Genomic DNA, 15,157 nt, shown 5'->3' with positions numbered 1-15,157 from the left:
TTTTACGTTAAATGTGTATTCCTGCATGCTCCTTAATTCCTTTTCTATATTTTTTCAAAAACCAAAAAGTATTACAAAAAAGATGAGTGTATTCTCTGAGGATGTAAGCATATACCCAGCATTCTATGATCAGAAGTTTTGGAAATCACCTTAGTCCCATGGGATAGGCCCGGGAAGCTAGTCTCTGAACTGCACTACATTCATGTAGGACCCATGCTGTACTTCCTGAAGGTGGGCCAACTCAGGAGACTGGGGTCTACCCACGCATCTGCTATTCCATAGCCAGAGCCCACGTTTCTTGCAGTCCATCTCCTTTCAGGCTTCTCTAAGAAAATGAGTTCCCTCAAACTTGCTAGAACTCAGGAAGCAAAACCTTCTGGAAATAGGCTTGTCCTAATTCTACTAAAGGAAAAGTGACCTGTCTTCCTAGGGTTTCTCAACCTTAGCACAGTGTTAAATGGAAAACCAGGTAATTCTTTGTTGTGGGGAGCTGTCCTGTGTTGTGCCCTGTGGGATGGTTAGCAGCATCCTTGGCTTCCATCTACTAAATGCCAGAAGCACTTCTAAGTCATGATAATCAAAAATGTCTCTAGACATTGCCAAATGTCCCATGGGAGGCAAAGTTGCCTCCTAGTTAGAGAAATATAGAACCATGCTCTATTCAGCACGGGAATTTTAGAGAAGATGGGAAAGCCAGAATTAGGTGTCTGCTAGGATTTAGTTGTTAAGATCAGTCTCTTACTCTGTGATATTTAAAAACACTGTAGGGATTTAGAATTACAACGGGACATCAAGGAAAAATGTGACTCTACAGTGGTTTGTAGATTCTTCATTAAAATCTCCTAGGATGTGGGGTGCCCAGCTGGCTCAGTCCATGGAGCATGTGACTCTTGATGTCAGGGTCAGGAGTTCAATCCCCCCGTTGGGCGAGGAGCCTACTTAATTAAAAAAATATATTTAAAAATCCCCTAGAAGGAAGCAGTACTTCTGCTTAGGGGCTCCTATAAAATGTCTTTTCCATTATTTTAAGTTTATCCATTTATTTTGAGAGAGACTGAGAACATGAGCAGGGGAGGGGCAGAGACAGAGGGAGAGAGAGGATCTTTAGCAGGCTCCACATTGCCAGCAGTGCCTGATGTGGGGCTTAAATCCATGAACTGTGAGATCATGACCTGAGCCGAAACCCAAAGTCAGATGATTTAACCAACTAAGCCACCCAGTTGCCCCCCCCCCCTTTTTTAGAGTTTGTTTATTTTGTGAGAGAGTGCATGTACGTAAGCAAGGGAGGGGCAGAAAGAGAAGGAGAGAGAGAATTCCAAGCAGGTTCCACTCTGTCAGTGCAGAGCCTGATGTGGGCTGGATCCCACAAACCAAGAGATCGTGACCTGAGCCATGATTAAGAGTCAGATACTTAACCGACTGAGCCACCCAAATGCCCCTCCATTGTTTTGGTTTCAATCTAATCATTACCAGTAGCCAAATGACCCCTGGCCATTTCTGAAAACCAAGATTGTAAGTCTGATTTGATTTAAATCTATCCTTTCTGTAAGTCTGAGAGCCAAAGCAGGCAGGTAACATAGCTAAGCAAAGAGATGTAGGATGTGACTAAATATACACGAATTGTGTCCACAGGCCTTTGTTTAGGTGTTGCAGTGGGGCATACATATAAGCAATGGGCTGAGAGGTGCCACAGGATGTCTAAGTGGTTCCAAATTACGTCCCGTTACAAAAATCTCAAGTATTTTAGTTTCATTAATATAGAAACACCAATATTTCCCCCAGGAGTCACAGTAAATAACTATACGAAGCTGAGTGCCAGAAGGAATCCTACAAGTAATTTGGTCATTGATGCTAAATGCTTCCAAAGTACTCTTCCTGTCACCAAAATCAGAGCTATCACTGAGCTCTTCTGATATACTGATTAAAGGAGTCCAGCTGGAACTTTATTTTTGGACTACTTAGCAACATTCTTCTACGCCTCATTTAAGCACATTAAACAAGTGGCTTTCATTTATTTATTTATTTATTTTGAGAGAGACAGCATGAGTGACTGAATGAGGGGTGGAGATGGGGGGAGGGAGGGAGGGGGAGGGGGCAGAGAGAGGGAGGGAGGGAGAGAGGGAGAGAGAATCCCAAGCCCCCTCCATGCTCTCAGCACAGAACCCAACTCAGGGCTCAATTTTATGAAATGTGAGATCATAACCTGAGCCAAAATCAAGAGTTGGGTGCTTAACCAACTGAGCCACCCAGGTGCCCCTCATTTATTTTCAATAATGTATCAGACTACTTCAAATGAATCTATTGTACTTTTTCCATTCTTTTTAAAGCCAAAATTATTTCAAATAATTTTGCAATTATACTTAATACATCCCCTATGAGAAAGGGTTATTTTCATCTTCCTTTACTGAGTCACTGAGGAGACGGTCTTATACTCTGCTTCTAATGATCAAGTTCTTACTTTAAGCAATTGAGAACAATGTCTATGATATGGGGAGTGGGTGGGGTTATGAAACAAGTTTGGCTTACTGTTAATAACTGTTGAAGCTAGGTAATGGGTACATGGGGGTAAAGAATTTCAAGCCATATTGGGTTTTTGGAAACAAAACCCATCTCATCTTCTAGCTGATCTCAGTTCATGAAGTAGCCTTTCTCCTAGCAGTGCTAGTGTGCGGGCATTAGGAAATCATGCAATAAAAGAAACCTATTTTGGGGGACCTATTAATATGATTATTGCTTAAATTAACACATGTTGAGTAGTCACTATGTGCCCAGCACATTGCTAAGTCCTTCACACATATTATCCTCACTGGTTCCACGTAACTGTTGTATGATGTAGATGCTAATACCCTGTCAGATAAGGAAACTGAACCCAAAACTTTTGCCCAAGACCACTCAGCTGTTTTGGGGCAGAAACAAGGTATTTATTGGCCTAGATAGTCTTGACTCCAGAGCTCTTGTAACCACTGTGTAAAGTATCTCTCCTATTTAAATGAGATGGTACACAGAGTGCCTCACCCTAACACTCAGGAAGAGCTCCTCCTCTCATTCACAAATATTTATTGTGCATCTAGTAGGTACCAAGCACTGTCTGAGCAATAGATTCAGAAGAGAGAAAGATAAGGTTTCCTGTTTTTGTTGAACTTAAATGATACCTCGTATTTCCTTCTCAATGAATTTCATAAAATGTCATGGATACTAAAGATTCTTCCAGGGGCGCCTGGGTGGCTTAGTCGGTTAAGCGTCCGACTTTCGCTTAGGTCATGATCTCGCGGTTCGTGGGTTTGGGCCCCGCGTCGGGCTCTGTGCTGACTGCCAGCTCAGAGCCTGGAGCCTGTTTCAGTCTGTGACTCCCTCTCTCTCTGACCCTCCCCTGCTCATGCTTGTCTCTCTCTCTCTCTCTCTCCTAGAAATAAGTAAAACATTAAAAAAAAAAATAATGTCTCCTGAAAGAAGTTTTTTTAAATTCTCTTCTGGACCTACATAGCTCTAAGTGACTCTGCCTTAACAAGTAACATTCTGTCCCTTACAATTAGGGCTGAGGCTAGCAGGAAGAAAACTTCAAAAAGAAAGATTTCATTTCCCACTAGCCATTTAAAAATCACCGATGGAGTTGTCTCCTGAACCAGGCAACGTGTCCTCATCCTCTCGTCACATTCACACCTATAAATGGCAAGGCCTACTAGGTCACGACCAATTGCACATTCCCCTGGGACAAGTATCACTGCCTCAAGAACAGGCTTCTTGAGCTCAAGATCACACCCCTATGTGTGTATGAGACCTGCACACATGACCTGCTACCTGAGAGCAACTTACCGGTCAGCGTAACGCAAGGTATTCAGAGTGTGTTCGGTGGCCATGTGGCTTGGTGAGATGTTGGCAATCATGCAGGTTTTGGCATCACCAATGAAAGAATCTTTCAGGACCTGTCCAAAACAGAAGGCAAGTAAACAAAGTCAACTAACAAGAGGCATATTGACTACTTACTGTGTGCAGGACAGTGGGCCATGGCTCCCCTCCCCCCTACAAAAAGGCAGTTTACAAAGAAGAAATACAAATGATCAAGCATGTAAAAGAGTGAAGCATGTACTTCACTACCAAAGAAGTACAAACAATCCATTAAAAGTACTAGTATTTTTCACCTATAAGATTAAGACTCATGATACCTGCCCTCGTGAGGGTCCAGTGAAATGGGTACTTATCTACATTGATACACTAGCCATGTAGCAAGTACCATGAAATGGTATAAGCTTTTGTTTTGGGAAGGCAGTTTAGCAATATGCATAAAAACATTAAAAAAAGTGCACACTTCCAGAATGTTATCGTAAAGAGAACTGCTCAACTGATCAAAAAAAAAAAAAAAGTACATATAGGATATGTATTACAACATAATAAAAATTGGAGAATCTAGGAGTTTATAAACAGGAAACAAATTGTTAACTGAATACAATACAACCGTTAAAAATAATTATGTGGGGAACCTGGGTGGCTCAGTCAGCTAAGCATCCTACTCTTGATTTCTGCCCAAGTCATGATCTCACAGTTCATGAGATCAAGCCCCATGCCGGGCTCTGTGCAGTCAGCACAGAGCCTACTTGGGATTCTCTCTTCCCACCCTCAGCCTCTCTGTCCCTTCCCTGCTCATCATGCTCTCTCAAAAATAAATTAACTTTAAAAAATTATGTATAGCTATACTCAGGTACATGGGAAGATCTAAAGTCTAATCTGAGTGAAAAGGTATATTACTCCATAGCTCTAAGTAGATCTACATGTAAATATATGGGCAGAGAACTGTCTGGAAGGATGTTCACCAAAACACAGCAGTGATTATCACTGGGAGGTGGAATTTTCTGGTACTTCTTACTATCTTCTTTGTACTTGTATATATGGTCTGAATTAACTATTATTATTTAAAGATTTTATTTCAAGTAATCTCTACACCAAACATGGAGCTTGACCCCACAACCCCAAGATCAAGAGACACATGCTCCACCAACTGAGCCAGCCAGGTACCCCTGAAGTATTACTTGTTGAAATTAAATAGGAACATATTTTCTGGGGATGGTGAACCTGTCTTAAAAAATAACAAAGTCAAGGGGCACCTGGGTGACTCAGTGAGTTAAGCATCTGATTTCAGCTCAGGTTATGATCTCACAGTACCGGAGTCCAAGCCCCATCTTGGGCTCTGTGTTGACAGCTCGGAGCCTGGAGCCTACTTCAGATTCTGTGTCCCCCTCTCTCTCTGTCCCTCCCCTGCTCACACTGTCTTTTTCTCTCTCTCTCTCAAAAATAAACATTAAAAAAAATAACATAACCAATGTCAGAATCAGGACTAACCACCTATTAGAAGGGTTTTCTAAGTTTCTGGTTGAAATGTTTGAGAAGACTTATATAATCTAACCAGTTCTGACTAGTAAGTAGTTATGTTATTATAGGTTCTGCCACAGGCCCTGTAGAGCATTAGGATAGCTGCACAGAGTGAAAGCCTCTCCCCAAATACAAGGATTCTCAGAGACTGCCCCCTACCCTGGTCCATCCTCCTCTGGGCACAGGACTTGGTGCAGAATCAGAAGCACTGCCTTCACAGCAGTTTGTATGTAGGTAGACCCCTCCCTGAGCCATTGTTCAGTAGCCATTATAATGCTGACTTACTGGCATTTTCTGTTAATAAAGCACAGTTTCATGACAGAAAAATGGAGGAAAAAACTTGCCTATAGTTTTACCACTCAGAATAATCAGTTAACACATGCAGAATTTTTTTTGTGTAGGCTTTTTCCCTTATTACGTATTTTTATACTATAGATCTTGGTCATCTTTCCTATCAGTACACATCAAAAATCTAGCTCATCCAGGGCACCTGGCTGGCTCAGTAGACAAAGCATGTGACTCTTGATTTCAGGGTTTTAAGTTCAAGTCCCATGTTGGGTGTAGACATTACTTAAAAATAATTTTTTGGTTTTTTTGTTGTTGTTGTTGTGGAGAGAGAGAGAGAGAGAGAGAGAGAGAGAGAGCATGTCAGCAGGGAAGAGGGGCAGAAGGAGAGAGAGAATCTTAAGCAGGCTTCACACTCAGTGCAGAGCCTGATGCGGGGCTCGATCCCACAACCCTGGGATCATGACCTGAGCCGAAATCAAGAGTTGTCAGATGCTCAACTGACTGAGCCACCCAGGTGCTCCAGAAATAAGCTTTTAAAAAATACATCTATCTCATTCTTTTTAATGCTAGCTGTTATTTTTTATCTTGAAACACTAGTCTAAGTCTTATAGCTAAGAAAGTACTTAGTACAGCTACACCACCCCCCCTTCAAAGGCTTAGAGACTCCACTAAATAAAAAATGTTTCTTTGCCTCCCACCGAAGGCATCTCTGCCCAAGGATGTCCCTCTCTGCCTTGAATGAGCTCTTGGAAATAACATGACTCTTTCCTTCCCTGGACCCCCAAGCTTAGCATCATGTATTTCTGGCAGTGGATGCTTTGCTGAATGAACAAATGAATGCAAGAACGAATGAATCAAACAGAACAAACTCAAAGCTCACATTTAACTTTACCTGAGTTAATTTGCTTTGCCTGAAGGGAGTGTGGCTGTGGTCCTGATCCAGAGCTCGGATACATTCCTTCAGCTGCAGAGTGGTAGAATAAGTAACAAGCACATCAAATATCACATGCAGAGTTAACAGATCAGACTTGTCTTAAGCCACACTCAGGCAATCCTCCAAAAGGAAGTCAAATGCCCTGGTAGTTTCTTGTCCAACAAGAAATATCAAGCTAGACTGGGAAACATCATCCTGTGTTACCTGTGTCTAGTTAAGGGCCCCCCGACACAGTTAGCCCTGGTAGTGGGGAACAGACAAACTAGGGAATTTCCCACAGACCCCAGAACCCAAGTGTAAGTGGTGGCAGATCTGGCTTGCCAGCTCCCTTTTTCTCACCTCCTCTCGTACTATTATCAGCTACGGATGTGCGAAAGAAGAGAGAGTAGGGGCGCCTGGGTGGCTTAGTCGGTTAAGCGTCCGACTTTCGCTTAGGTCATGATCTCGCGGTTCGTGGGTTCGCGTCAGGCTCTGTGCTGACTGCCAGCTCAGAGCCTGGAGCCTGTTTCAGTCTGTGACTCCCTCTCTCTCTGACCCTCCCCTGCTCACGCTGTCTCTCTCTCTCCTAGAAATAAATAAAAACCTTAGAAAAAAAAAAATTTAAAGAAGAGAGAGTATCTACACCACTCCCCCAACCTCCCTGCTCCCACATGCACACCTATACGTGTAGATTCCAATTAGACTCAGATAAAAATTTTTCTGAATGGGACAGAAGGAATTCTAGAGTCACAGCTGGAAAGGAACTGGGACATCACCTAAATCTACCTTCTCATTTTATTGTTTGCCGCCCTCTATTAAAAAGGCAGGGACTGTGTCCCAAAGGCAAGGGCGTTTCAGTTGCTCCTGGACATAAGCCCCCTCAAAAAAGTACACATTTGAACATCACTAGTGCTCAGAGATCCAGGTATGTAGACCTCCAGGGGCAACAAGCTCATCAGAAAAAACAGGAACAGCGGGGTGGGGGGAACAGGATGAGGGAGAAGAGATCTATTTCGGAGTCCTGCATCTAGGTTAAAAGAAAGTAAATGTAAGGGAAGGGAAGAAATAGGATGGAAGGAATCCTCGGAAGTACTCATGCTGGGGCTCACCAAGAAGAGGTAATTAGCCTTGAGAGTTTGCTATGGCTGTTCTTAGCTATGGGCATCAATATTTGCCACTAACTCCTTTCTATCCAAAAAGCTGCAGTGAATAGGAGGGAACACTTACCCTCCATTTTTTGAAAGTTCAGGTTATGCTATTTCACTTTTATAAAAGGCCTACATTAGTACCTGTCTGTGCTAACTGAAAGAAATTTAAAGATTTTCACTTTTATTTAAAAAGGTGAAAAGTAGAGGTGCCTGGATGGCTCAGTCGGTTGAGTGTCTGACTTCGGCTCAAATCATGATCTCACAGTTTGTGAGTTTGAGCCCCACATCAGACTCTGTGCAGACAGCTCAGGGATTGGAGCCTGCTTCAGATTCTGCATCTCCCTCTCTGCCCCTCTCCCACCCATGCTCGCTCTCTCTAAAATAAACATTAAAAAAAGTTTTAAAAAAAAGATGAAAAGTAAAAATAGTATTCAGTGTTTATTTTGCAGCAAGCCTTGACAGGTGCAGTGTGTACCCAGAGTGGCGAGAGTGGCACCATCTAGCTCCTTCCCAGGGAAATACATTCAGCATCTCAGCACAACTGTGTCTGCATCTGTGACTGACTGATTTTATTTAGTTTTGAGAGAGGGAGAGTGAGCAGGGGAGGGGCAGAGATGGGGAGAAAGAGAATCCCATGCAGGCTCGGTGCTGTCAGCTCAGAAACCAACACAGGGCTGGAATTCACAAACCGTGAGATCATGACCTGATCCAAAATCAAGAGTTGGGCACTTAACCAACTGAGGCACCTAGACACCCTTTATCTTTTTTTCAAACAGCTTTTTTAATGTAAACTCTATGCCCAATGGGGGCCTTGAACTCATGACCCTAAGATCAAGAGTCACATGCTCCACTGACTAAGCCACTAGGCTCCTCCATCTGTGCTTTATCTTGATTTAGTACACCCATTAGCAAGATGTATCCTAAGGTATCAGAAAAGCCTAAGGTTATTTTTGGTGTTTTGGGAATGCTCACATTTTTCCCATATAAATTAATGGTAATCACTTCTTTGCCTTATGCTATTTTGGCTTATGAAAGGTTTCATGGGAAAATTCTATTTTCAGATAGTGGGAGAAACCTGTATAAGGGAATTTCCCCTTTTATTAAAAATATCCCCAAACTTGAACACCAGGGCAATTCTCCAAAAGGTACTACACCTGCCCCTTACATACTCAAAACCAAGTATGGCCACCAATCCCAATGACCCTTGAGTCCCGTTTGCCCTGCTGAATCAAAACAAAGTATACTTTATTAAACATTAAGGGAGAACTAAGGGGAATACTCAAAAAGGAAACAAGGGGAAACTTTGTGCACCTTACAAAGGACAAGATATTTAAAAAAAATTTTTTTAATGTTTATTTTTGAAAGAGAGAAAGAAAGAGAATGCAAGAGGGGGAAGGGCAGAGAGAGGGAGACACAGAATCTGAAGCAGGTTCCAGGTTCTGAACTGTCCGACATGGGGCTTGAACCCACAGGCCACGAGATCATTACCTGAACCCAAAGTCGGATGTTGGACTGAGCCTCCCAGGTGCCCCAAGGTTTTTTTTAATAAAGATTTTAATTTTAATTTTTTAAAAATCTTTTTTACTTTTTAGAGAAAGCAAGAGATCATGACCAGGAGAGAGGGGCTGAGGGAGAGAAAGCCTCAAGTCAGGCGCCATGCCCAGTGCAGAGCCTGATGCGGGGCTTGATCCCACAACTGTGGGATCATCATTTGAGTTGAAAACAAGAGTCAGATGGTCAACTGAGCCACCCAGGTGCCCCATAAAGCATGAGATAATGATGCTGTTCTAGAAGGCTTGTTTTTAGGCTCCTTTGCATAGTCCAGCCTCAAGAGGCTGCATGACTTCCCATGGACTTCTTCCCAGGTTTTATATTTGACTTTTGGACATGAGAATCACAGATTTGTAGCTAGAGGATGTGGATCCCTGGCCAATTCACTTAATCCATCTGGGTCTTAGAATCTTAACCTGTAAATGCTACTGGTTTTGGGCCTCCTTGGAGAAATGGCTGATTCCAGGGATAGGGCAGGGAAAGCATAAAGATAAGTGTGTGACATCTTACAATGCCAAAAGGCAAGGATACGCTCAAAAATGTTGGAGGATGAGGCGCCTGGGTGGCTCAATCAGTTAAGCATCTGACTTCAACTCAGGTCATGATCTCACAGTTTGTGAGTTCAAGCCCCGTGTCAAGCTCTCTGCTGTCAGCACAGAGCCCACTTCAGATCCTCTGTCCCCATCTCTCTCTGCCCCTCCCCTGCTTGTACTCACTCTTGCTCTCTCTCTCAAAATATATAAAGAAAAAAAAATGATGGGGGCATATCAAAATGATACCAGAGCCAACTTGAAAGAGCTGCCAATGGCCAAATCTGGGACAATCTGAGCAATAAAATAATGATAGAAATGTATTATAATCTAGCAAATAAAAGAAATATCCACTTGCTGTTATAAATAACCTAATAAATAAATTGGAGAAAAGGAACATCTCTTTCTTACAGAATTCCAACTAATTAATGTAAAAAGAATGATAGGAACAGGAAATCCCACCAGGTAAACACCACAGTAATAATTGCTGCAGATTAAGAATCATCAGTGGATGCCAAAATTAGGCAGCAAAAGTGTGATGTAAATAGGATATGTGCATAGTTTCAAAGTATCTTCCCATAAGATATTTATTAATTACAAAGGAAAGAATGGTAATATTACAGTGGAGAAACCTAGCACAAACCACCTTAAGTGATCAAAATTAACATCACCAGTAATAAGACTTACTGACTTCATGCACCACCTGATATGATCCACCAAGAAGGACAGAACTTATGTGGTGTTCTTGCTAAAAATTCTTTGCCTTAATATAATCTGAGAAAACAGATAAACCCAAATTCACAATTGGTAAGATAAAAGGCCAGCACTTTTCAAAGATGTTAAAGTCACAGACAACAAAAACCAAGACGACGATGAAAACAGGACTACTAAATGTAATATAGGATCCTAGACCCAGAAAGGACATCAGTGGGACTACTGGTGAAATTCAAACAAGGTCTGTAGATTAGTTAATAGTATTGTATTATTTTTATTATTTGAAACTATTTTATTTTATTTTATTTTAGAGAAAGAAAGTGGGAGACAGGGGGGTGGAGGAGAGAGGGAGAGAAGTAATTTCAAGCAGGCTCCATGCTCAGCGTGGAGTCTGGCACAGGGCTCGATCCCATGACTCTGGGATCATGACCTGAGCTGAAATCAACAGTTGGACACTCAACTAAGCCACTAGGCACCCCTTTAAAATTTTCTTTTTTCAGTTAATAGGATTATAACCAATGTTAATTTCCTGATTTAGATCATTTTATTATGGTTACATATGGTTAATACTCTGGATGCTGTGCATTTATTTTGCATTTTTGTAAAACTTAAAATTGTTCAAAAATTAAAAAGGTAAAAACAGATGCTGAGGGTCTCCCTCACCTTTCTAGCCTTGCAATTTATCCTTCATGAGGCCTGGAAATAAAGTACCTAGCTAGAGACTTCAGTTCTGGTCAAAAGGACTTAGATAATATTGAGGGGCACAGGCAGCACTGTGCAGCTGCAAAAAGGAACAAGGAAGGTCTCTATACAGAACTGTATAGTGAGCCCCAGAATCCTGGTCAGGGAAAAAAGCAAAGTGTTTACAGTATACCACCCTTTTTCTTCTTCTTCTGACAATAGGGTGGAATACAAATATATATATATATACACACACAAATATATGTGTGTGTGTGTGTGTGTAAAGTAACTTTGCAAACAGTATTAGGACTATACATCCCTAGTGGGACAACTTAAGAGTGAAAAGGAAACTGCAAAGAAATCTTAATTTGAATTCAATAATCACATTATGAGTAGTGTTAGCATTATTTTGAAATAGATATATAATGAAGCAGAGCAAATAAATTAATGTTAGCAACCAAGAATTCTAGCGTAAGAGAAAAGGGAAATAAAAATTCAAAAAAGTTAACCAAAACCCTTGTAATCTTAATTTTGATTTATTAGTATGAATCCCTGATCTACCTTCCCTTTCAAAAAAAATCTATTTCCTAGCTCTGTCCACTAACCTAGTGGTATTAAGCACCTCTAGCACCCCTTAATGGTCTCTAAATTCCATTTCCTTCTAAAACCAAGACTTGTTGAAGAATTGGCTGATTTAAGGTCTGGAAAAGGAAATGTACAAGAGGAAATGTACAAGATGAACCTAGATTATCTTGTCATGCCAAAAGCCAGGAAGCTATTCAAGACTAAGAGGGCTGGTCAAAAAGACACAGGAACATACTTGAAAAGGCTCCCGCTGGCCAAATATGTTCAATTTAAATAGCAAAAACTGATTATAATGAGTTTATAATAATACAGAAAAATAAACAAAAGTAAATAACAAATTCATTGGTCATGTTTACATTACTAGGACACCAATCATTCTGAAAAACAGTAAAGGCAAAGAATCAAGAATTTATCCTGTCTCTACTGTATGAACTATATTTCAGAATAATCAGTTGAGGAAAAGTTCTTTCCAGCTAATAAAGGAGTATTAGAATATCACCATTTGGAATCTCTAATAAAACAACAGATACAGGTGATGCTCATCAATAGCTGCTAAAGCGATTCAATGAAAAAGTCTGATAGGAAGCTATTCTGGACAAATTAAGTTGACAACACTGGAATTTTTCTCAATTCTTAAAAAATCACAAAAAGAGACAACCAGACATTCTGTACCTCCTGATGTGTTGCTATAGGAAGTCTAAAAACTACCCATGAATTCTTGCCAAGAAAACAGAACCTCAATCACATCAAGCTTCTAGAACAGTGCTTTCCCAATAGAAATGTTAGGCACAAGTACAAACCATACATGTAATTTGTTTTTTAAAATATGAAATTATTTTTTATTTATTAAAAAAATGTTTTTAATGTTTATTTTTGAGAGCGAGAGAAACAGAGTACAAGTGGGGAGGGGCAGAGAGAGAGAGACAGAGGGAGACACAGAATCCAAAGCAGGCTCAGGGCCTGATGCGGGGCTTAAACCCACAAACTGAGATCGTGACCTGAGCCAAAGTCGGACGCTCAACCGACTGGGCCACCCAGGCGCCCTGAAATTATTTCTTTTATTTATTTTGACAGGGAGAGAAAGAGAGAGTGAGTGAGCACTCACAAGTGGGAAAGGGGCAGAGAGAATCCCAAACAGGCTCCACACTGCCAGTGCAGAGCCCAACATAGGGCTCAATCCCATAAAGCGAGATCATGACCTGAGCTGAAATCAAGAGTCAGATGCTTGACTTACTGAGCCACTCAGGCACTCCAGATTAATCTTAATTATATGTTATATAATTCAGTATACCCAAAATATTATTTCAGCGTGTAATCAATAGGAAAAAATATTAATGAGATATTATGCCTGCTTCAAGATCCAGGGTGATCCAGAGTCTTACACTTAGAGCATATCTCAATTCAGACTGGCTACCTTTGAAGTGCTCAATAGCCACATGTGGCATAGTGGCTACTATACTGCACAAATACAGACCTTAACCACTTTACAGAAAATATATAGAGAACAGAGTACCATGTTAAACATCAACATGGGGATGCAGTCAACCTAATCCAGAATGCAGGAAATCTTATAGGACAAGTACTCAGTTTTCTTGAACATGGATTTTAAAGAGAGAGAGAGAGAGTGGAAGAACTGATATGGAATAAAAGAGACTATGAGAAGTGATCCAAGGGTCCTGTTTGCATCTTGAATTGAACAAACCAACTGTGAAAACACATTTATGGGACAACTGGAGGAAGGATAATATTTACTAGATAATAGATAATATTACATGATTATTTCTTTAGGTGTGATAATGGCATTGCAGGTATATTAAAAAAAAATAAGAGCCCTTTTCTCCTTGAGATAATGAAATGTTTGTGGAAGAAGTGACAGGATGACAGAATTTGCTTTACAATAATCCAACCAGGGGAAGGAAAGGGTTGGTTAGATTTTTCACATGTTGAAGCCGGGGGGTCATTATATGATTTGTTCTACTTTCATATGTTTGAAAATACAATCTAAAAATTTGATGAGAGGGAGAAAGCTTACTTAAGTTAACCTTTCAGCAGCTGTAGAAATACTGGTCAGTTCCTTTGCTGAGAATCTGACTGGACAGGCTCCATCTCCAACCTTGGAATTCCACTGCCAGACTCTAAGATCACGCCCTTACTCTGCGGATTCCACCCACACCACCCTCACCCACTCTGGCTGCATGTAAAGAGGGGCAAAATCTCTCAAGACGGATTTTTAAAAAATTACTTTAATGTTTATTTTTGAGAGAGAAGGCAGAGGGGAGAGCCAGAGAGAGAAGGAGATACAGAATCCGAAGCAGGCTTCAAGCTCTGGGCTGTCAGCACAGAGCCTGACGTAGGGTTTGAACTCATGGACTACAAGATCATAACCTGAACCACAGTCAGAAACTTAACCAACTGAGCTACCCAGGTCCCCCTCAAGAAGGATTTTTAGATTTTTTCAAACAACTTACAGCCAGAAGACTCTGGTTTATTTCTGCGCCTTCCATCTTTGTCTGTCTATCTGAGTCTCGGGCATCTGCTGCTCTTTCACTGCCAGCCAAGTCAATAAAAGAGATCCTAGAGAAAAGACACAGTAGGGATAACTTCATTGGGGCTTTGGTTTATTTTTACAACAGTCAGCATTTTGTGGCGGCAGGAAGAAATCAACACTGGCCCATCCTCAGGAAAGAAAAGACATTACTGTCAGCTTTCCAAAAGTATTGTAAGATTCTGATATGTCAGCTGTTGCTGGCACTTGTTCACTCAGACACTTCCGTTGGTTTTAATCATTTGTCAGAAAGTATGACTAAAATTAATAAAACATTCTTCCCATAAAGCTAAATGACTACAATCCAAGTCACATATGTGACCACTTAGGCAATTAAATAGAAACTTCTGTGGGCTGCTTTCCAGCCAAAAAAGAAAAAAGAAAAGAAAAAGAAAGGAGAAAAAAAAGAAAAGAAAAGAAAAGAAAGAAAAGTTTAAAAAAAAAAAGAAAGAAAAAGACTCATTACTTGGAGGTGAGATGGGCTCATCCATCAGTGTGGCACAGGTTGCTAAGATAGCACCAGAGAAGCAATGAATGTACTCAATTGTCTTATGGCTTCTTTCAAGAAGGATAGATTAATTTTCTCTACCCCCCCCTTTTTTTTTTGGCCTGTAAGCTGAGATGCATTTCCTACTATTCCTTTGCTGATGCTGTGTTTCATGTTAGAAGCAATCAATGTCCCTTTTAATAACTTAGGCTTGACCAACAATAGGTCATTACTTCATGGTTAATCAACTGATGGCACTTTAATACAATGATTTATTTCAGTGCTAACAACTCTACTCTGTATCTCTGATATTTATTAAAAACTCCACGGTGGCGGAGTGTCCTGTTGTTG

The 15,157-nt window shown here is 40.9% G+C and overlaps 1 protein-coding gene across 2 annotated transcripts in view; it reads right to left on the bottom strand.

The window, feature by feature from the left end:
* The window catches only part of KIF24 (kinesin family member 24), a 50,335-nt gene that overhangs the window by 6,635 nt on the left and 28,543 nt on the right, over positions 1-15,157 (bottom strand). Inside the window, exons 7-9 of one of the 2 annotated variants that reach the window (XM_039247041.1) lie at positions 14,243-14,348; positions 6,545-6,616; positions 3,814-3,923 (exon numbers count right to left, since the gene is read on the bottom strand). In XM_039247041.1, the coding sequence (XP_039102972.1) occupies positions 3,814-3,923; positions 6,545-6,616; positions 14,243-14,348 (288 nt within the window). The remainder of the gene's footprint in view (positions 1-3,813; positions 3,924-6,544; positions 6,617-14,242; positions 14,349-15,157) is intronic. The other variant, XM_039247040.1, reaches the window with a different exon arrangement.

This window comes from Hyaena hyaena, unplaced genomic scaffold (genome assembly GCF_003009895.1).
Source record: "Hyaena hyaena isolate Hyena2069 unplaced genomic scaffold, ASM300989v1 scaffold_289, whole genome shotgun sequence".
NCBI classification, from domain to species: Eukaryota; Metazoa; Chordata; class Mammalia; order Carnivora; family Hyaenidae; genus Hyaena; species Hyaena hyaena.
This window is presented reverse-complemented; position numbering and strand designations above follow the sequence as displayed.